The 21,141-nt window shown below is 48.9% G+C and overlaps 1 protein-coding gene across 5 annotated transcripts in view; it reads right to left on the bottom strand.

Moving 5' to 3' along the window:
• The window catches only part of POU6F1 (POU class 6 homeobox 1), a 30,441-nt gene extending 10,375 nt beyond the window's left edge, over nt 1-20,066 (bottom strand). Inside the window, exons 1-6 of one of the 5 annotated variants that reach the window (XM_053558002.1) lie at nt 18,814-20,066; nt 10,403-10,618; nt 7,160-7,376; nt 5,147-5,342; nt 1,304-1,425; nt 282-507 (exon numbers count right to left, since the gene is read on the bottom strand). In XM_053558002.1, the coding sequence (XP_053413977.1) occupies nt 282-507; nt 1,304-1,425; nt 5,147-5,342; nt 7,160-7,207 (592 nt within the window). In that variant the 5' untranslated portion in view covers nt 7,208-7,376; nt 10,403-10,618; nt 18,814-20,066. Of the gene's footprint in view, nt 1-281; nt 508-1,303; nt 1,426-5,146; nt 5,343-7,159; nt 7,377-10,402; nt 12,700-18,813 lie in introns of those variants that run through there. The other 4 variants (XM_053558005.1, XM_053558004.1, XM_053558003.1 and 1 more) reach the window with 4 other exon arrangements.
• Nucleotides 20,067-21,141: the final 1,075 nt, after the last annotated feature.

Below are 21,141 nucleotides of genomic sequence, written 5' to 3'. Positions count from 1 at the left end.
CTCAGTAGGCTGGTCGTGGGGTGAGTTCTGGCTTTGGGGGAGAGGGGCAGTCTCAAGATAGTTGGCTGAAGTAAGAAAGGCCTGCTGGGCCAGCATGGTGTCATGGCCTAGAGTCCCAAGCTGATGCAGTGGCTCTGTGGCTGGATGCCCAAGACACCAGATCCAGACTCCAGGGCGGTCACCCTGGGCGGGCTGCAGGTTCTGAGTCCGACATGGCAACGTGCAGGGGTGTAGGGTGACGGGGGGCCTGGTGGTGCAGTCCTGGGAAGAGTTGCTGTTACCTTGGAGACCAGCTAAAGGTGGCTTGAAAATTCCCCCCGTAGGAGAAGCAGCGGTCAGTCCTGGGAGGGCCGCCACGGTTGCTGTAGGAATTGTCCACACGGCCAGCCCCTGCTGACCAGCCACTTGACCTGCAATACTGATGGGGATAAGAAGAGGTTGAGTAACTGCCCCTGCTGGCACCATAACTCCTGTCAGAACTGTGGCTAAGTTTTCCTGAGTCAAGACCTGCAAAAGCAAACAAGATTTCAAAAAGAAAAGAAAAAGTAAAAAATCAACATTGACAGCGCAAACACTGGGTCTCTCAGACCCAGCTGAGCACAAACAAAGCATTCTGAGGGCATTAGGGAAAAGGGATATAAGGGGTGGGAGAGCCAAGCCCACGCTGGAGTCCCAAACCTGAGGGGGTGCCTGGACCCACTATCCTGCCTTCAGAGAAGTTGCCCAAATTCAGGACAGCCTGGCCCTGCTCACAGCACGGGAAAGGATGCACAGGCCTCTTGCCCACAGGGCCAGGGAACAGGGAGCAGAGACTGGTGGAACCAAGTGGTCAGAGGCCCACAAGAGGCCTCCAAGAGGCTCCGACAGAGGACACCCTTGACTCAATGACTTAGAGATGGGTGTGTGTGGTGAAGGTCATGGGGGCTCTGGATGCCCGCAGTGTTCTGAAAGCAGCTCCTCAGAGTGCTTGGGGGGGGCTGCTCCCTGGCTCTAAATCAGGCCTCTGCAAGTAATTCATTAATTCTTCCAGACTCTGGTGGCATGAAAGAGTTCATGTTAATTTCTACAGTCCTTGCTAAACTCAAGGAGATGACCTGGCAAACACAGATCATTTCCAAGTGGGCCTGGTCCAGGCAGGGGTGAGGCTAGGGGTGCCTACTAGGAGATTCCTTCCCTTCAGGCCACAGCTCCTTCCTTGTTCTGCCTCATGAAGTTCCCAGATCCCATGGCCACCCCATGCTGGCTATCCTATGCCTCTCTCCTGCCCACTGCCCTCTGTCCAGCTCCCCAGGGTGGCCCTTACCTGGGGGGCAGCTTGCACAGCCAGTGGCGTCAGGGTCTGTGATGCCTGAGGCTGGCTTGGGGCTTGGCTGAAGGTGGCGATGGTGGGGGCAGAGCTCGGAGAGATCCCCGGGAGTGACTTCACTTCACATGGCATCGAGAGAAAGAAGGACAAGGAGTGAGCTGGGTGTGAGTGGAGGGTCATCAGAGTAGAACCCATGTTGTACTTCTGCATAACCCCCAAACCAGTTTCTTTCCCTGGTCCAGGAGGCAGCTCCCACTGCTGCTGGCAGTGAGAATAGGAGGCTGGGAAGCCCTTCCAGATTCGGAAGGTAAAATACCCTGTCCCCACATCTAGATGAAGAAAATGCAGGCCACACAGTTGCTTGTTAGCCCCTCATTTCCTGGCTCTATAGGACTTGTCACATGATCAGTAGAGGGACCTGGAGCAAACGTGTCAGGGAGGAAGGAGAAGCGTAGGAGAAGCGGCAGTCAGTCCTGGGAGGCCGGCCATGGTTGCTGTAGGAATTGTTCACACGGCCAGCTCCATGCAGCAGCTAACCTTGGCTCATCCAGCAACTGAATCATTGTTCACCCCACTGCCCGCTACTGTTTGGATGCAGCTGTTGGCTTGGGGAAGGGACAGAGGTTCCTAAAGAGTAAAGTCCTGGAAGCAACAGTCCCTGAAAACTGGACATGTCTTCACCACACTGCAGGATATTAGGGCCTGTCCTGGCTAGCAGCTTTTCTCTGCCATTCCCTGAGGTCTAAAGTCAGAAGACAAACAGCTTCTGTAAACTTCTAAAGGAACTTCCCATGAAATGGAGCTTTTTGATCTGAGCCTATTTAGGTGTTGGGGTGCCCTCACCAGGAAACCTCTGCACAGCCTCACAACAGTGAGAAGAAGGGTTATTATTTAATATATGGTGAGACATTAAAAGGAGTCTTTATATTGGACCAGATCAGCGGCTTCTTAACAATGCTGGACATTTATGTCTAGGCTCTAATCTAGACCTACTGAATCAGAACAGCCAGGAGTAGTGGCCAGGTACTTCTCCTCTCCTTTTTTTCTTTAAAGCTCTGTTGTGATATAGCACACAGCCAAGAGTGGGGACCAGTGAGTCAAATAACCTTAAGGGTTCCATCTAATACTGCAGTCCTAGCCTGCGTTTTAATCAGGAAGGGCTTCAAACTAGCTCAGAACTATACTATTCACAGCACCTCATGCTAAAACCTAGGCAGTTTAAGGATCAAAGAGACATGCATGCAATAGGAAAGGCCTTGTAAAACAGCAAAGGAAAATGAAATGGAAGGATTATCTCCTCTGGTGGGGGAGAAAGTCACAGGTTAAGGATAATCTGAAAATATGAAAATTCAAAAAATATCTTTTTGGACAAAATGTAATGAAATATAGAAAGGAAAGTGAGAAAATGGGAATGTGACAACATAAATGATTAAACTTACCATCTTAAGAAATGAAATATTCATTTTATTAGGGTATATTTCCAAAGTAGGACCATGGGGTCCAATAATTCACAAACATTTAGAGGTTGTTTTGCTTCCTACCAGACTGTACAGAAAGACTAAACCAATTCACAGAACCATCGACAATGTAGCTATGTTTCCACAGCACCACCCAATTTAGTCCCCCCCCCCGCTGTTTATTTAGTGTCTGGGTTAACAGACATATGGTATCTTAAAGTCGATTATTTTTCTTCTCTTTGATAGCAAGACTTTGTATTTTTTCATGTGATGACTTCCTCCTGTGTTAATAATTAATTTATCTTCAAAAAGAATTTTAGTAGATACACCACAAAAAAAAAGTTTTTTAAGCTGGGTGTGGTGGTGGTGTGTGCCTATAATCCCAGCTACTTGAAAGGATGAAGGGGGAGGATAGCTTGATCCCAGGAGTTCAAGACAAGACTGGGCACCATAGCAAGATCCCCTCTGTATTAATAAATAAATAAATAGAATATGAAAAAAACTGTAATGGACCAATACAAAGACTTTCAAAGCAGCACTGTTTATGAGAATGAAAAACCAGACAATTTTTACAATGACACAAACCAGAAGCAGGTGTGTGAATCTATGTCAATGATGGAAATGGGTATATGAAATATGGTGGTGTTATAATAGGTAGTCAACCCTCATTAGCCACAACTATAAAAAAACGAATGTATACACATAAGACCGGATAGTAATTTAGAGTGACACAAACCACTAGATTCTTTTTTATCCTGAAAAGTTTCCTATTACTTAGTTTTGTTTTGTTTTAATAAGAGGAAACCCTTCTTACTACTACTGCACACCTAGAAAGCTTCCATCGGTCTAAGCTGGTAGCTTCTTAGTGGCACTATCAAAATACCCCCTTTACCTGCTTGACAATGACTAAAATTCCTTTACAAAGAAGGCTTTCACGAAAGGCTTAAATACACAAACCTCTGGAAGAAGATGCACCCCACCATAAACACTTATGCTAAGGTGTAAATATCTGATTTAAGATCCATTACTGACAGCAGGTTTGGGAAAGGAGCAGAATTGAGGCACTGGAGGAAATGAAACACAGCAGATACATAAAAAGGTGAAAAAGGAAGTTGAGGCACTGCAAATAAACCTGAGAAACCTCCCAAGTGTTCTGAAAAGGGGCTCCATCCATCCCACGGTGGCGGAAGGGGAAGGGTGGCAGAGGTATGGTAGAGTCCTTATCTCCTCTGCCTGCTCTGCAAAGCAGTGCCCCTTGGAAACAGTTGATGACCCATCCTGACCTCGACATGGAGGCAGAGCATTTCCAGGCTAGGGGAAAATGGTCATGTCTCTTGTCATTGTCTTTTTTTTTTTGGCCAGGGCTGGGTTTGAACTCGCCACCTCCGGCATATGGGACCAGCGCCCTACTCCTTGAGCCACAGGCGCCGCCCCTTGTCATTGTCTTTTATTCAAAAGGGAAAGCAATAACTCAGGCTTTTAGAGTCCCAAAGAGTCTGCATGCTGATGTGTGGGTAAAGCAAGTAACGTGAAGTCATGCAGCTTTCTTGTTAAGGAGCTGCTATTTCTCCAAGGTTTGTGTTTTCTCATTTGCTCTCTTCTTGGTTTCTCTCGGTCCACCTCCAGCAGCCCAGATCTCCAGCCTAAGGAAAAGCGGAGTACAGCAAAGGCCAGAGGAGATGAACTACATGTTCCGGGAACCTGACAAAGGAAGCCCAAGGCTTCCCAAGAAGGTCCATGAAAGGGTGTCCTGTGGCCGGAGAGCAGTGCCTGACACCACAGCTCAGCCTCTAGACCAGCCCTGGGTATCTCAGTGCTATCTGCCGGAGAATCAAGGTCATGCCCTAAGGTTCTCTTTGGACAAGGGTAGCACCTATATAAATCTGCTGGGAGGAGGAAGCAGAAAGTCTGCAAAGTCCTTCTTTGCATCCGTACTCTGAAGTAGGTAAGAAGCCCGCCCATCCCATCATCAGCTGCTGGGACCTCCCAGCTATACTACAAAAAGAACTGATTTAGAAAAGCTGGCAGGATCCAGTCCTCTCTGCACTGGGCCTGAGGGTCTGGTTTAGATCTAGGAGCTCTCTCAGATCGATTCAACCCCCTAAACTCAGCCCTGCCAATCTCCTTCCACCTCCCCCAACCCATCCCAGTTTAGGTCTGATGGTGGCTAAACCTAGAACTAAAGTTCCAGGAATAAGGACTGCAGAGGAGCCCTGGCAACTGACCAGAAGTACAGGCTATGGCCAGAAGCTGTCCAGGGGACAGGAAGACAAGACCCTAAGGCCTTTTGGGCCCCAGGGACACATGCTGCCCCTCCCCCCCGGGGGGAATCACAGGAGGGACACTGATAGAGTAATAACAGATGGAAGCAATGGCCTCGTACCAGTCGCCTCCGCAGAGGACTCTGGGTTGTCTGGCCCAGCTTCACTAGCAGGTCCACTGGCTTCTGCAGGGCCTCCGCTCTGGGAGCCCTCGGCGGCCACATTCTCCAGTCCTTTGCCCTCCTCCTCAGTAGGGAGCTGGGCGTCCACTCCAACTTCCAGCACTCGGATGGTCTCGTGGCCTGACATCACGATGACCTGCAAGCAGAGTGCGGGGTGCTGCTTGAGGGGAATGGGCTAGCACAGCCCCTGGGGCAGCAGCTGTGGGTGAGGCTGGGGAGGAGGGAGGAGTGCACTTCCAGGATGCAGACCTCCTGGCCTGGGGCTGTGTGCTCTGTGAAGATCCCAGAGCCTGGGGCAGGCTGCAGCTCCCAATTCTAGGGAGAGAGCTGCTAGAAGGAAGCGGGCCCTAGTGACAGGGAGAAGGGCCTGACAGCAGGAAAAAGTCCAATAGAACCAAATCACGTCGGAGATGATTCTGTTTGATCTCTGGTGGACTCAGTTCTGGGAGTGATAGATGGCCTATCCCACAACCTTCCAGGGATGTCCCCTTGGCAGCAAGGATATTGGATTGTGGCTATGAGGACTCCTAACACAGTAGCCACAGCTTAAGCTGAGCCAAGTAGCAAATCCCTTCTCGTTTCCCTTAAAACCATGCGTAAGTTCCCCAAAGATAAAGGGGTGGAAAATGAATGCTGTATATTCTGAGTAACTTCTAAGCTGATGATTCCTTTATTTCCAAAAACCCAGGGTGAAGCCTCTGAATTTCCCTGTGAGCTAACTTCCTGGAAACAAGGGTCCAGATTCCTGAAGATACAGCTTCTCCCTCTCTGCCCTGCCCCACTCCTGGCCTGGAGGGTTGAGTCTGGGGCTATGGCTCCAGCCATGCCATCTGTTGTGGGCACACACAGTCCTCAAGAAGCTCCTCTCGGGGCGGCGCCTGTGGCTCAGCGGGTATGGGCGCCGGTCCCATATGCCGGAGGTGGCGGGTTCAAACCCAGCCCCGGCCAAATTAAAAAAAAAAAAAAAAAAAAAAAAAAAAAAAAAAAAGAAGCTCCTCTCCATGTCCAAGTGATGTAGGTGGTCCCCAGGCCTCCTCAGCACACTTGGTCTTCCCCTGCTCACATGCCCTACACTTTGCTATCTGTCCCCAGCATGGAAAAGCTACCAATTGGGCCATTCAGGAATTAGAGACTAACTCGGTACACTAAAAAGCTTTGTGTCAGGCCTTCCCTACATTTGGCCTGTTTCCAAAACCACTCTCCCAACACACTCCTTAAGTCTGAAAATTGGATCCAGCCGGAGACTGTGCTGAAAAAAGTGACAAAGTGACTCTTCAGGAGAGTAGAAGTGAAATAATAAATCCCTAAAAGCAGCTTCCTCGCTAACCCAAATTTGATATATGAAGGATTCCATTCCAATTACATTTTAAGAGAGGTTGATCTTTTTTCTCCTTTTAAAAATGGCATAAGCAGGGTGGCACCTGTGGCTCAAGGAGTAGGGTGCCAGCCCCATATACCGGCGGTGGTGGGTTCAAACCCGGCCCCGGCCAAAACTGCAACCAAAAAAAATAAATAAATAAATAAAAATAATAATAATTAAAGCTGCCGTCTAATAAAATATTCCCAGAAAAACTTTCAACTCTTAACACCAACATAATTTACAAATAAAATCATTAAAACAAAAAAATGGCAGAAGTAATAGTCACTGCTGAAAAACTAGAATATATATGTATAATCAAGAAAAAAAACCAAAGAGTAAATTACCTGATGTCTAAAGCTTTCCCCATGTAAACTTACACATATTTGTACATTTTAATTTCACTTTCTAAAGTCACAGTTTAAATTTCCAAACTCAACCTCTAAGAAATTCTAGCTGGCAACTACCTTTGGGTTGGTGACATGACCGTGAAGCTTGGTAATGAGACACTGAGGGACTCTGTGGGGTCTTCCTCCCTTGCCCACACCCCTCAGTGCATCACCCTCACCCCCAACTCCTCCCTCCCCAGAAGATACCTGCTCATTGACAGTCAGAGATGACTCTGGCCCGGCTCCAGGGTCCATGGTCACTTGTCAGGGTCGGGTGGGGGCTGGCCCACCCCTAGTGCATCCTGGGTAAGATGGGATTGGAAAAGCAAAGGCTGACGCCCCACAGTCATGCAATTTCCATACCATCTAGGAAAGTCAGAAATAGAAGGGTAGGAAGACAGAGAAGCTAGGTTCTCCCAGGTATCTGCAGAAGTAAAGAGAACAGGATTCTAAGAACTTTGAAACTAAGGCGTTTCACTTCCTGTGGCCCGGTGCAGTGGCTCACGCCTGTAATCCTAGCACTAGGAGAGGCTGAGACTGGTGGATCGCTTAAGCTTATGAGTTCAAGACCAGCCTAATCAAGAGCGAGACCCCTCCCCCATCTCTACTAAAAATGAAAAAACTGAAGCAAGAGGATCGTGTGAGCCTGAGTTTGAAGTTGCTGTGAGCTCTGATGCCACGGCACTCTACCCAGGGCACAGAGTAAAATTCTGTCTCAAACAAACAAACAAACAAAAAAGGTTTCACTCCTGACAGCAGGCTGTAGACTCTACTATGCTAGGAAGAACCAGGGCCATCTGTGCTTAGGGAGACAAGAGGAAAACGAGAGCAGGTCTCCAGGTCCCTTCCACAAACTACCTGTAGGGAGTCAGGTTCAATACGTGGACCCCATGGAATCAGCTCTCAGGACCACAGGGGCCTGTACACAGGAGGCAGGACATCCCAGGAGGTGGTACAGCCTGCTACATGCAGCGAGAAGGTCTGGGTAGAGCCCACGTGAGCACAGGTAGCTAGGCTGGAGCCACAAACCACAGTTATAAGAAATAAAGGGGGGGCGGCGCCTGTGGCTCAGTTGGTAGCGCGCTGGCCCCATATGCCGAGGGTGGCGGGTTCAAGCCTAGCCCCGGCCAAACTGCAACCAAAAAACAGCCGGGCGTTGTGGCGGGCGCCTGTAGTCCCAGCTACTCGGGAGGCTGAGGCAGGAGAATCGCTTAAGCCCAGGAGTTGGAGGTTGCTGTGAGCTGTGTGACGCCACGGCACTCTACCGAGGGTGATAAAGTGAGACTCTGTCTCTACAAAAAAAAAAAAAAAAAAAAAGAAAGAAAGGGGGCAAATAGGTTTGGACACTCTTGCGGGAAGAAGGGACTGAACGTTCATTCTGGGTGTGTACTGCGTGCTGAGCATTTCACATAACACGAACACATGTGTTACTCGTGTCCCGGCTAGGGGAGGGGATCCAAAAGGAGGGGCTTTGTTATGATCATGTTACTGATGAGGAAATGAAGCTCCAAGAGGTGTTCTAGAATCATCTTCCCCATCCTTCTCCCTTCCCTAGGTTTGTTGTTGTTTTTGTTTTTTAGAGACAGTATCTCAGTCTGTCACCCAGACTGCAGTGGTGTCATTATGGTTCACAGCAACCTCTGACTGCTGGGCTCAAGAGACCCTTCTGCCTCAGCTTCTCTAGTAACTGGACCTCCATCGTGCACCACCATGCCTGGCTATTGTTTTCTATGTTTAGTAGAGACAGGGTCTCGCTCTTGCTCAGGCTGGTCTCAAACTTCTGATCCTCCTGCCTTGACCTCCCACAGGGCCAGGATTGTAAGGGTGAGCCACAGTGCCCAGCAACTGTTGTTTTTTATGAAGGTAAAATCCTCCTTTGTTCTGAACGTTTGTGTTCCCCACTCTCTACCCCTTAAATTCCTATGTTGACATTCTAATCCCCAGGGTGATGGTATCAAGTGGGGGACCTTGGGGCTCAGCGCCGGTACACAGTGGTTACAGTGCCAGCCACATACATTGAGGCTGGGGGGTTCGAACCTGGCCCAGGCCAGCTAAACAACAATGACAACTGCAACAAAAAATAGCCGGGCGTTGTGGCAGATGCCTGTAGTCCCAGCTACTGGGAGGCTGAGGCAAAAGAATCACTTCAGCCCAGGAGTTTGAGGTTGCTGTGGGCTGTGACGTCACCGCACTCTGCCGAGGGTGACATAGTAAAACTCTGTCTCAAAAAAACATAAAAATAAAAATAAAAGAGGGGGACCTAGGGAGGTGATTAGGAATGAGATTAGTAGCTTTATTAGAGAGGCATGAGCGATACCCTCATCCCTTCAACCCTGAGGACATAGCAAGAAGGCTGTGAGGAAGTGGGTCCTCACCAGACACCAACACCCTGATTTTGGACTTCTCAGCCTCCAGTTTTTTTGAGAAATACATTTCTGTTGTTTATAAGCCACCCAGTTTATGGTTTTGTTACAGCATCCCAAACAGATTAATACAAAGCATATACCATAAAATTCACCATTTTAGCCATTTTTAAGCGCGCCATTCAGCGGAAGTTAGAATATTCACAATGTTGTGTAACTATCACCACTAGTTCCAGAATGTTTTCATCAACCCAAAGGGAAATTCCATATCCACTAGCTGTCTCTCACCATCCACTGCCACCTCTCAGGCCCTGGAAACCACTAATGTGCTGTCTTTTCTTTTTTTTTTTTGAGACAGAGTCTCACTTTCTTGCCCCTGATGGAGTGCTGTTGCATCACAGCTCACAGCAACCTCAAACTCTTGGGCTTAAGGGATTCTCTTGCCTCCGCCTCCCGAGTAGCTGGGACTACAGGTCCCGGCTATTTTTAGATATGGGGTCTCACTCTTGCTCAAGATGGTCTTGAACTCATGAGCTCAGGTAATACACCTGCCTCAGACTCCCAGACTGCTAGGATTACAGGCGTGAGCCACCTCCCGGCCTCTGCTTTCTTTATGGACTTCTTTGTTCTAGATATTTCATCTGAGTGGAACCGCACGACATGTGGCCTTCAGTGTCTGACTTCTTACTTAGCATAATGTTTGCAGGGTTCATTCACCTTGTAGCATGTATCAGAACTTAATTCCCTTCAAGACTGAATAATATTTTATTGCACGGGTATCTACATTTTGTTTACCCATTCATTAGCTGATGGGCATTTTGGCCGTTCTATCTTTGGCTACTGTGAATAGCGCATCTATGAATATTTGTAGCTAATTTTTTTGAACACCTGTTTCCAATTCTTTTAGGTATATACTTAGGAATAGAATTGCTGGATTCCCCCTTGGGGTGTTAGCACCTTCACCTCTTAGCAGAGTGTTCCCTGATCAACCAGGCAAGAAAAAGCATGGCGTTCCTTCCCTCCTCTTCCTTCCCTATCCCCTCTAGAGTGGAGTTCAAGGACAGGGCAAGGAATTCAAAATACCTACCCATTTGAACAAACAGTAAGGGAGCGTCTCTTTACAGGTAGTGGGGGTGGTGGTGATGGTGGCAGAAGAGCAGAGGAATTTGCTGGAAGAACTGATGAGCCTGCCTCCCTGGAGCTCTGGCCTCATTCCTGGGTGTTGCCTACCCTTCCTCAATTTTGTACATGGGAGTTTTCCATGAATTTTGCAATTTACCACCACTTCTGGAATTGATATGAGCTGTGAAAGTTGTTATATTTACAAACCAATTAGCAAGTCATTTGCAAATTCAGAGAGGAAGAGACAAAATAGAAAGGAAAGGTGTGCAAGATGAGTCTGGGTCCACTATTACTTAATGCCTACATTTCATGGGGAAAAGAATTCCAATCCCAAAGGTGGCCATTAGGAGAGAGGTGGTAGTAGTTAGTCATTGTAAGGTAACGAGGCATCTGCTTAAGAGGGGCTTAAAACCTTTTGCTCCCTGCAGCCCCCCATGGCTACTCACAGGGAGTACTAAGCTAGGGCAAGTGTCCACCTTGTGACTGCATTCTTAGGGGATTCAAGCAGTGACAAGGCTTGGGTGATTCTGATATCCCGTCCACCCTAGAGATTCCATGAGCTACATGGACCTAGGTCCTCAGTGTCTGGCCCTTTGTGTCAGGGCAAGATCATTCCTGGGTCAGAACCTCTGGCCACACCTAGGCCCACCCCAATCCCATACATACATAACAGCAGAGCTGCTCTGGTTAAAGCTGGTGGGGGGTGGGGGTGGAGGGGGTGGCACAGTCCACCCAGAGCCTCCTCCTTTGCCTTCTTTCTCCAGTGAGTTTGAAAAACACCTGAATCAGACTTGGCAAGGAATCCTGGTTGGCTATCCGACAGTTCACTTATTCCTTACTTTCTTGTGCTAACATCTAAAAACCCAGGCATCTTGGGGGCAAATGAACTGTGGGTGCTGAGGCATTTGCCACAACCTGAGAATCCAGAGAAATCCAGGGCCATCCAGTCTTACAGCGGGGAAGAACGCGCCAGAGGGCCTGTTTCTACCTGCCATTCTTCTCTGGAACTGCTTTGGGTGTGGAGAAACACCTCAATCCCCTCTGCCCCAAGGAGGAGCATTGGGAAATGCCAAACAACTCCCTAGAGCAGCCTGCAATGCCTTCTCCTGAAGAAATCCTGAAATGCCTTATCCCTTGTTTTTCAACACATATTTCAGTGGCTACTAATGGGCTGGGCATTGGAAATTCAATGGGAAAAAGCACATTTCCCACCTTTGTCAGGAAGGTTACAATCCAATTTGGGGGTCAAGGAACCAAAAAGGCAACTATAATACAGCATGTTAAGTGTCGGGATGGGTAGATAGAAGGTGCTAGAGGGAATGCAGGAAGGTCTGTGTGGTCCTAGTTCCCAGGGAGGCATGTGCTTTGGACATGAAGTTTTATGTACGAAGAATCTTGTTCTCTGTAGGAAAACTTGTTTTATGAGATTCCAACGTTTCACTCAGACACATTTCTGTGATTTTATCACTCCCTTAAGACTCAATGTGGTTGAGAATTTTTTTTGTTTGTTTTGTTTTTTGAGACAGAGTCTCAAGCTGTTGCCCCGGGTAGAGTGTGGTGGCATCACAATTCACAGCAACCTCCAATTCTTGGGCTTAAGCGATTCTTTTGCCTCAGCCTCCCAAGTAGCTGGGATTACAGACGCCCGCCACGATGCCGGGCTATTTTTTGGTTATAGTTGTCATTGTTGTTTGGCGGCCCAGGTTGGATTCGAACCTGCCAGCTCTAGTGTATGTGGCTGGTGCCTTAGCCACTTGAGCTACAGATGTCAAGCTGAGTTTTGTTTTTATTTTTTTTGAGACAGAGTCTCACTATGTTGCCCTCAATAGAGTGCAGTGGTGTCATAGCTCGTAGCAACATCGAACTCTTGGGCTTAAGGTTCAGTGCCCATAGCACAGTGGTTTGAGATTGCTGTGAGCTGTGATGCCACAGCACTCTATCGAGGGCGACATAATGAGACTCTGTCTCAAAAAAAATTAAAAAACAAACAAAAACTCTTGGGCTTAAGCGATTCTCTTGCCTCAGCCTCCAAATAGCTGGGACTATAGGCGCCCACCACAATGCTAGCTATTTTTTTGTAAGCTCAGGCAATCCACCCGCCTTGGCCTCCCAGAGTGCTAGGATTACAGGTGTCAGCCACCACACATGGCCCTGTAAATCTTAGAGTTTGCCTTGAAATTATTGTACAAAAAAACACTAAGAACAATGACTTAGCTATTATTATCCCTATTTTATAGATGAGAAAGTTGAGGATCAAAAAGCAATAAGAATGGGCGGTGCCTGTGGCTCAGTGAGTAGGGCGCTGGCCCCATATACTGAGGGTGGTGGGTTCAAACCCAGCCCCAGCCAAACTGCACAAAAAATAGCCAGGTGTTGTGGCGGTGCCTGTAGTCCCAGCTACTTGGGAGGCTGTGGCAAGAGAATTGCCTAAACCCAAGAGCTGGAGGTTGCTGTGAGCTGTGACGCCATAGCACTCTACCAAGAGTGACAAAGTGAGACTCTAAAAAGAAAAAAAAGCAGTAAGAGTAGGGCGCTGGCCCCATAGGCCGGAGGTGGCAGGTTCAAACCCAGCCCTGGCCAAAAATTGCAAAAAGAAAAAAAAAAACTAAAAAAGCAATAAGAGTAAAGACTTCAAGGAAAATCTAAATTCAAATACTAGCTTGGGCATAGAACAGTTGATTTAATCTCTGAATCTAATTTCCTTTCCTTTTCTTTCTTTTTTTTTTTTGTTTGGGACAGGATCTTCCTCTGTTCCCTGGGCTACAGTGCAATGGTGTGGTCGCAGCTCACTGCAACCTCAAACACCTAGGTTCAAGGTATGCTCCCAACTCAGCCACCTGAGAAGCTGCGACTGTAGTCACATATATGGTGCCTATGGGGATACCTAGCTAATTTTTTTTTTTTTTTTGTAGAGACAGTCTTACCTTATTGCCCTCGGTAGAGTGCCGTGGCATCACACAGCTCACAGCAACCTCCAAATCCTTGGGCTTAGGCGATTCTCTTGACTCAGCCTCCCAAGTAGCTGGGACTACAGGCGCCCGCCATAACGCCCGGCTGTTTTTTTGTTGCAGTTTGGCCGGGGCTGGGTTTGAACCCACCACCCTCGGCCTATGGGGCCGGCGCCCTACCTGCTGAGCAACAGGCGCCGCCCATACCTAGCTAATTTTTTATTTATTTATTTTTTTTCTGGAGACAGAGTCTAAAGCTGTCACTGTGGGTAGAGTGCTATGGCATCACAGCTCACAGCAACCTCAAACTCTTGGGCTCAAGTGATTCTCTTCCATCAGCCCCCCAAGCAGCTGGGACCACAGGCACCCGCCACAACGCTTGGCTATTTTTTTTTTGGTTGTAGTTGTCATTGTTTGGCAGGCTCAGGCTGGATTCGAACCCATCAGCTCCAGTGTATGTAGTTGGTGCCCTAGCCACTGAGCTACAGACACTGAGCCTAATTTTTAAATTTTTTTTTGTAGAGATGAGGTCTTGCTGTTGCTTAGGCTGGTCTCAAACTCCTGGCCTCAAGCAATCCACCTGCCTCCACCTCCGGAGTGCTAGGATTACCGGCACGAGCTACCATGACTGCCCGAAATAATTTTTAAGTAGTGCCAGTACTGGAAATGAGGACCAAACATTTGAAATAGGATATGTGTTTTGGGGGAGAAAGTAGGCGATATGAGGAGGCTAAGTGTTGTGGCTGTGATACACCTACCATCTGAATTGATGTTTTCAGCCCGTAGTCATTAACCCCTTGTGGTATACCGGGTATTACGTTAGGCACTAGGGATGTGATGATAAGCAGACATGAGCTCTGCCTTCTTGGAGCTCACAGTTTAGTGGAAACATATCTACCCTGTTTCCCCGCAAATAAGACAGTGTCTTATTTTAAGGTGTGCTCCCAAAGATGCGCTAGGTCTTATTTTCAGGGGACGCCTTATCTTTCCTGTAAGTAGGTCTTATTTTCAGAGGATGTCTTATTTTCGGGGAAACGGGGTATTATTGTTTTTCACATGTCATGTGACCCCTCTCACCCTCCCTGGCATGAATCGAGTTCGGACACAGGGAATAGGGGACAGGAAAGGAAACTAAATCTAAATCCATCCTTAATGACTAAGTTTTTTTTTTGTTGTTGTTGTTTGTTGTTGTAGTTGTCATTGTTGCTTAGCTGGCCCAGCCCGGGTTCGAACCCATCAACTTCCGTGTATATGGCTGGCACTGCAACCACTGTGCTACGGGCATCAAGCCAATGACTAAGTTTTTATTGTCTGACTGTATATGTCTAAGATTGTAAGTGGTAGGTTGGGAAAGGGGAAATAAGTTGTTCACTCCTCCCCTTTTTGCCACCTTATCCCTCCTTTTCCTTTCTTCTGGAAAGGAAGTATATGCTTTTGTAATAAAAATACAAAAAATTAGCTGGGCTTTGTGGCAGGCACCTCTAATCCTAGCTACTGGGGAGGCTGAGGCAGGAGGATCACCTGAACCCAGAAATTTGAGGTTACTGTGAACTAGACTGATGCCATGGCACCCTAGCCTGGGCAACAGAGTGAGATTGCCTCAAAAAAGAAAAATTATTTAAAAGACATAGCATTGGCTTGGCGTCTGTAGCTCAGTGGTTACGGCGCCACCACATACATTGGGGTTGGTAGGTTCAAGCCTGGCCTGGGCCTGCTAAGCAATGATGACAACTACAATAAAAATAATAATAATAATAGCCGGGTGTTGTGGTGGGTGCCTATAGTCCCAGCTACTTGGGAGGCTGAGGCAAGAGAATCGCTTAAGCCCAAGAGTTTGAGGTTGCTGTGAGCTGTGATGCCACAGCCCTCTACCGAGGACAACATAGTGAGACTTTGTCTTAGTAAAAAAATAAATAAAAAAAAATAGACTTAGCATTGAGTTCTAGAGGACTCAGACCACACTATCACTTCCCAGAGTGCCACTTCAGCTCCTTATCCCCAAGCCTTCCTCCCCTGGCCAGTTGTTCTTCGGTCTCATCCTTTTTAAATTTTTAATTTTTGACACAGTTTCACTTAGTTACCCTTGGTAGAGTGCTGTGGTGTCACAGCTCACAGAGACCTCCAACTCTTGGGCTCAAGCAATCCTCTTGCCTCAGCCTCCCAAGTAGCTGGGACTACAGGTGCCCGCCACAAGACCCAGCTATTTTTTTAGAGATGGAGTCTCACTCTTGCTCAGGTTGGTCCTGGGCTCCTGAACTCAAGCAATCCACCCGCCTCAGCCTCCCAGAGGGCTCGGATTAGAGGTGTGAGTGACCTCACCTGGCCTGGGTCCTACTCTCTTTTTTCCCTCACTGACCCTCATTTTGACACAGAAAGGGCATGATGTTTAAAGGCAGAAGACCCAGGCTGGATACTGCTTCTACCACAGGTAATCTCTCTAAGCCTTAGTTGCCTTATCTGTAAAATGGAGCTAAATTATAGCACCCATTTCATGGGTTATTGTGAGGACTAAACTGATAGCATTGACATATGTAACTTGAAACATGGCCCAGCATGCAAAAGACACCAGATAAGGGTCTGTTATTCTTATTCTTGGCATTATTTTTAACTCAAGTAAAGCATGTATATAAAAATGTTTTAGCCTGGACGTGGTGGCTATAATCCCACCACTTTGGGAGGCCAAGATGGGAGGATAACTTGAGGCTAGAAGTCTGAGGCCAGCCTTGCAATGTAGGGAGACTCTGCCTCTACAAAAAAATAATTAGTCAGGGGCAGGCGAGGTGGCTCACGCCTGTAATCCTAACACTGTGAGGCCGAGGCAGGTAGATTGCTTGAGCTCACAGGTTCAAGACCAGCCTGAGAAGAATGAGACCCCATCTCTACTAAAAATAAAAAAAAAAATGAGGCAAGAGGATCTCTTGAGCCCAACAGTTGGAGGTTGCTGTGAGCTATGATGTTGCCATGGCACTCTACCCAGGGCAACAGCTTGAGATTCTGTCTCAAAAAAAAAAAAAAATTTGCCAGTTGTGGTGACACCTGGGTCCCTAGCCCTGTGTCCCACCAGTCCTAGCTACGTGGAAGCCTACGGCAATAGGATCACTGAGGCCAGGCATTCAAGGTTCAATAAGAAATGATGGAAACACTGCTCTCCAGCTTTGGTGAAAAGAATGAGACTCTGCCTCAAAAAAAAAAAAAAAAAAGAGGGTGCGGCTTGGCACCCATAGCTCAGCAGTTAGAGCTGGGGCTGGTGGGTTCCAATCCAGCCTGAACCTGCTAAACAGCAATGACAAAAACAACAAAAAAACAGGCAGGTGTTGTGGCGGGCACGTGTGGTCCCAGCTACTTGGGAGGCTGAGGCAAGTGAACTGCTTGAGACCAAGAGTTTGAGGTTGCTGTGAGCTGTGATGCCACCACACTCTACTGAGGGCAATGTAATAGACTCGTCTCAAAAATAAAAAAATAAAAAAAAAAGAGTTTGAGACCCCCCCCCTCTAAAACTAGCTGGGCGCGGGGGCAGGCACCTGTAGTCCCAGCTACTTGGGAGGCTGAGGCAAGAGGATCACTTGAGCCCAAGAGTCAGAGGTTTCTATGAGCTGTGACAGCACAGCACTCTACCAGAGGTCAAGTGAGACTCTCTCTCTCAAAATAAATAAATAAATAAAATTGTAATACTGAATATATACTGATAACATTTGTCATCTTGTACATTGTATCTTGTACCTGTTGTAATTTGCAGAAATCAAACCTGACTTGAGTATGACAATTTTATTATTTTTATTATTATTAATTTTTTGAGACAGTCTCACTATGTGGCCCTCGGTAGAGTGCCATGGACTCACAGCTGAAACTCTTGGGCTCAAGTGAGTCTCTTGCCTCAGCCTCCCTAGTATAGGTAATGTCCAGCGATTTTTTTTGTTGTTGTTGTTGAGCAGGCCCCTAGCGGGTTCAAACCCACAACCCTCTGTGCAGTGGCTGGCGCCTTAACCACTCAACACTCAGCCTCAGGGCGCCAAGCCACTGTTATAATTTTATAGTGAGTAAATCTTAGGAAAGGGAATATAACCTTATCCCAGGTGCCTTTATAAGGCAGCAGAGGAGCAAATTTATTTTGACTCAGTTCTCTTAATCAACAGTTAGTACCTCCAGGAACAAAAAAGACGAAATAGCTCACTTCTGTCTCTCACACAAACACAGACACAGGTGAGCACATAAACGAAAATCACTCTATGGCCTTATCTTCTTTGTTTTCATGCTGTTATCTGCCTGCCCACCCCCAGAACAAAATTCCACCATAGGAGAAGCTTCATCTGAATTGTTCAGAGCTTGGCTGCTGGTGGATATTTTTGTTGAACCAATGAAGGAATGAATGAGGTCCTAAGGTAGATAACCAAAAAAGTACCTGGTCACAGGAGCATCACCCTGAGCACCAGGACTTCAGTGAAAATGGAATATATGGAATTACTTCTGGGAAGGCCTCTGCCAGTCAGTGCCGGCTGCCTTTGCTTTACTGACGGGAGGTGGGTTGTATACATGTGAACAATTGAAGACCAGCCCTCTACTTTTGCAACAAGGCATCAGGAGGAACAGATGAGGCGCTTTTTATTTCCCCCTGCCCCGCAGCAGGGCGATTCTGAGAAGGCTTTAGGCTTTCGATCAGGCTGAGAGCGGGTCCTAACGCTAAAGTGGAGATTAAAAGGCACCCTGGGGCTCCCTTGGCCTTGCCAGGTGAGAATGCCTAGGGAACACATACCGGGCCCATTATGACGACTACGTATTAATAATAATATTGCTATTAAATATTTATGAAGTGCTCCAGCTCTGCTCCATGGTGACCCTCCCACCACCGCCCCACCCTTCCAGCAACGCCGGAGTCCCTAACCCCGAGTCCCACCAGTTCCCCCCGAGTGTGTTCGCTCTGGAGAATTGTGACAGGTCGCCCTGGACGCCCCAGTCGCCCTAACCGCAGGGAACCCACGAGTCTGGGTTTTCCTGCAGGGTAATAATCCGCGCCCGGTCGACACCGGGTCTGTACAGAGCATCCTCGGTGGTCCGTACCCCACCTGGGCTCCAGGGACAGAAACGGGGAGGGGCCAGGGCCCGGGCCAGGTTCCCGGCAGGGTCCACCTGGCGGCCGACCCCTCCCCTCCCGGGTCAGACCCACCGCGGTGGGCGAGGGCGCGGCCCGGCTCTCCCGCCCCAGGAGGGCAGCCGCGCGCTGCCCCTCTCCCGGCGCTCCCCGCCCGCTCGCCCCGGCCCGGCCCGGCCCGGCATCCCGCCGCCCCGGCCCCGCGGTTTTTTTTCTCTTTATCATAAATATATAAATTATGCTAATTACGGGCATTGCATATTAACCAAACCCGAAACCTCCTCTGCCCGGCCCCCTCCCCCTCCGTGCAAACCCCTCCCCGCCCCGGACCCCGCTACTTACCCGAGCCGGAGCCCGAGCCGCCTTCGCCCCGGGTGCCCGGCTGCCACCGATTAGAGATTCATCTCACAGCCCGGGCCAGGGGGCCGGGGCCGGGGCTAGGGCGGCCGCCTCCCGCAGACAAAGAAGCCAGTGCGGCTTGGCTGGGCTGGGCTCGGCCCGGGAGCTGGTCGGGACCCGCCGCCGCCCCCGGGCCCCCAGCCTGGGCTGGGCAGAGCTGAAGGGGGCTCCGCGGGCTGCGCGGGGCGGAGGGGGCCAACCGGAGAGCGGGAAGGGGAGGCTTGGGGGGACGGTCAGGTATATATTTTTCCCTTCTCCCCCCTTTCACGACCCCCCCCTTTTTCTCTCCCCCCCTTTTTTCCCTCCTTCTGCTACTTGGATTTTTTTAGCTGCTGCGTCATGAGCATAATTTATGCAAAGAGCTTTGCCGCATGCTGCACCGCCCGCGCCAGCCACCGGGGGCGGCGGACTGGGCGGGCGGTCAGGGGAGGGAGGGGATCGGGGAGCCCGGAGGGAGGGGTGAGGGTGGGGAGGAGACCCTTGGGTCCTGGCCAAGCAGGTAGGCCCCAGAGGCGCTCGGCTTGGACAGGGATGGAAGGGTCGATGGAGCTGGTTACTCGGCCCCTTTCAAAGTGCCGCCGAGGTCGTTTCATTTTTGGAAGGCGCTGGAGTGGGAGCAGGAGCCCCCGAGTCCGTATCGGGGACCCTATGCCACCTTCCTTTCAGCCGAGGGTTGAGGCGCTGACGGCGGCGACTCCTAGCCGCCGACTTTCCTCTCTGGGTAGTCAACTGCCGTCAACGGTGAAAGTCAAGTTCATGTCTCTGCCCCAGCCCTAGAAAGGGGGAGGAACTCAGAGATCACTCGGCCGGCGTCGAGCCTCCGGAGCAGCCGTGCTCCAGCCCCAAACCCGCGCGGCGACCTGTGTCCTTACACCCCACAACCTCACCCCAGTAGCAGTTGTGGTCTGGGTCCTCTAAAGGCAGCTTCCGGCCTTCTTGTCCAAGTAGACAAAACGTGAAAAGAAAGAGAGTGTTCAGTGGAATTGAGGAAAAACAACGTCCTATTTTGGTGGCAGTGGGGAGGATTTTGTTTATCTAGCAGATTTTGAATATAGAAAGAGAATAATAAAGGGATTTGGGGGCTGAGGGAAAGTAGATTGGAGAAGTGGTGGACAAGTGTTAGAGGTACCAAAGAAAAGTGGGAATGATGGGGGAAGAACGGGACAGCGAGGCTCTGCAGACCCGGTGAAGGCAGATCAGCCTGCCGTCGGCCAAGGCTGTCCCTACGACCCCCGCTTCTGTGGGCTTTCCGTGGCAGAGGTAGATGAGATAGTGTGATGAGAATGGCAGTGGAGCCCTTGCCTTCCCCTAGACTGTTCCTTAAGGCTCGTGGTGAAAGGACACTGCTTGGGGGTGGGGGGGTGGGGGGTGCTGAGGTAGCGACACCAAGTGGCTACAGCCCTTCACTACACACTTCCAGAACGTTTCTTGGAACTTGCCCACACCCAGATGCCGTGTGCGCAGAAACTTTTCTGGAGGCCTGGCCAACAGAGAGCAGGTTGTATCAATTTGCTTATTTCATCTGGAAGTGAAGAGTAAGTGCTAGTGTCAGATTTATGAGTAACCAGTGGATTTGGAGTAAAAGTACCTAGGTTTTAGTCCCAACCATTTCACTAGCAGTCCAGGCAAATTCAACTTCATTACTTATAAAATGAGCATATTGTGGGGCATGGTGGCTCATGCCTGTAATCCTACCACTCTGGGAGGCGGAGGCAGGAAGATAACTTGAGCTCAGGAGTTGGAGACCACCCTGAGCAAGAGGGAGACCCGGTCTCTACTAAAAATAGAAAAATTAATCCCAGCTACTGGGGAGGCTGAAGCAGGAGGATTGCTTGAGCCTAGGAGTTTGAGGTTGTTGTGAGCTAGGCTGAAGCCATGGCACTCTAGCCCAGGTGATAGAGGGAGACTGTCTCAATAATAATAATAAAATAAAATAAGGGTAATATTTATGACTAATGTTAATTGTGAGCTTGTATGTGAAAAAACTGAAAACTGTAAGCTCTATACCAGCAGTTCTCAACCTGTGGGTCGTGAGCCACAGGAACTGTATTAAAGGGCCATGGCATTAGGAAGGTTGAGAACTGCTCTATACAATTCTGAGGTGTCATTACCTGTACAATAGTTTAAACCCATTTTGATGGTCCTGTGAAACTCTACCACATGGCATGGTATTATAGCTCTTGGGGATTTTGTTTGGTCTGTATTCCTGTGGTCTCTTCCTTCTGGATGATAAATTCTTTGAGAGTATCAGTTGTGACTTATTAATTTTTG

The sequence above is a fragment of the Nycticebus coucang genome, chromosome 12, assembly GCF_027406575.1.
Source record: "Nycticebus coucang isolate mNycCou1 chromosome 12, mNycCou1.pri, whole genome shotgun sequence".
In the NCBI taxonomy this organism is placed as follows: domain Eukaryota; kingdom Metazoa; phylum Chordata; class Mammalia; order Primates; family Lorisidae; genus Nycticebus; species Nycticebus coucang.
The sequence above is the reverse complement of the archived record's forward strand: the minus strand, read 5'-3'. Positions and strand labels throughout refer to the sequence as shown.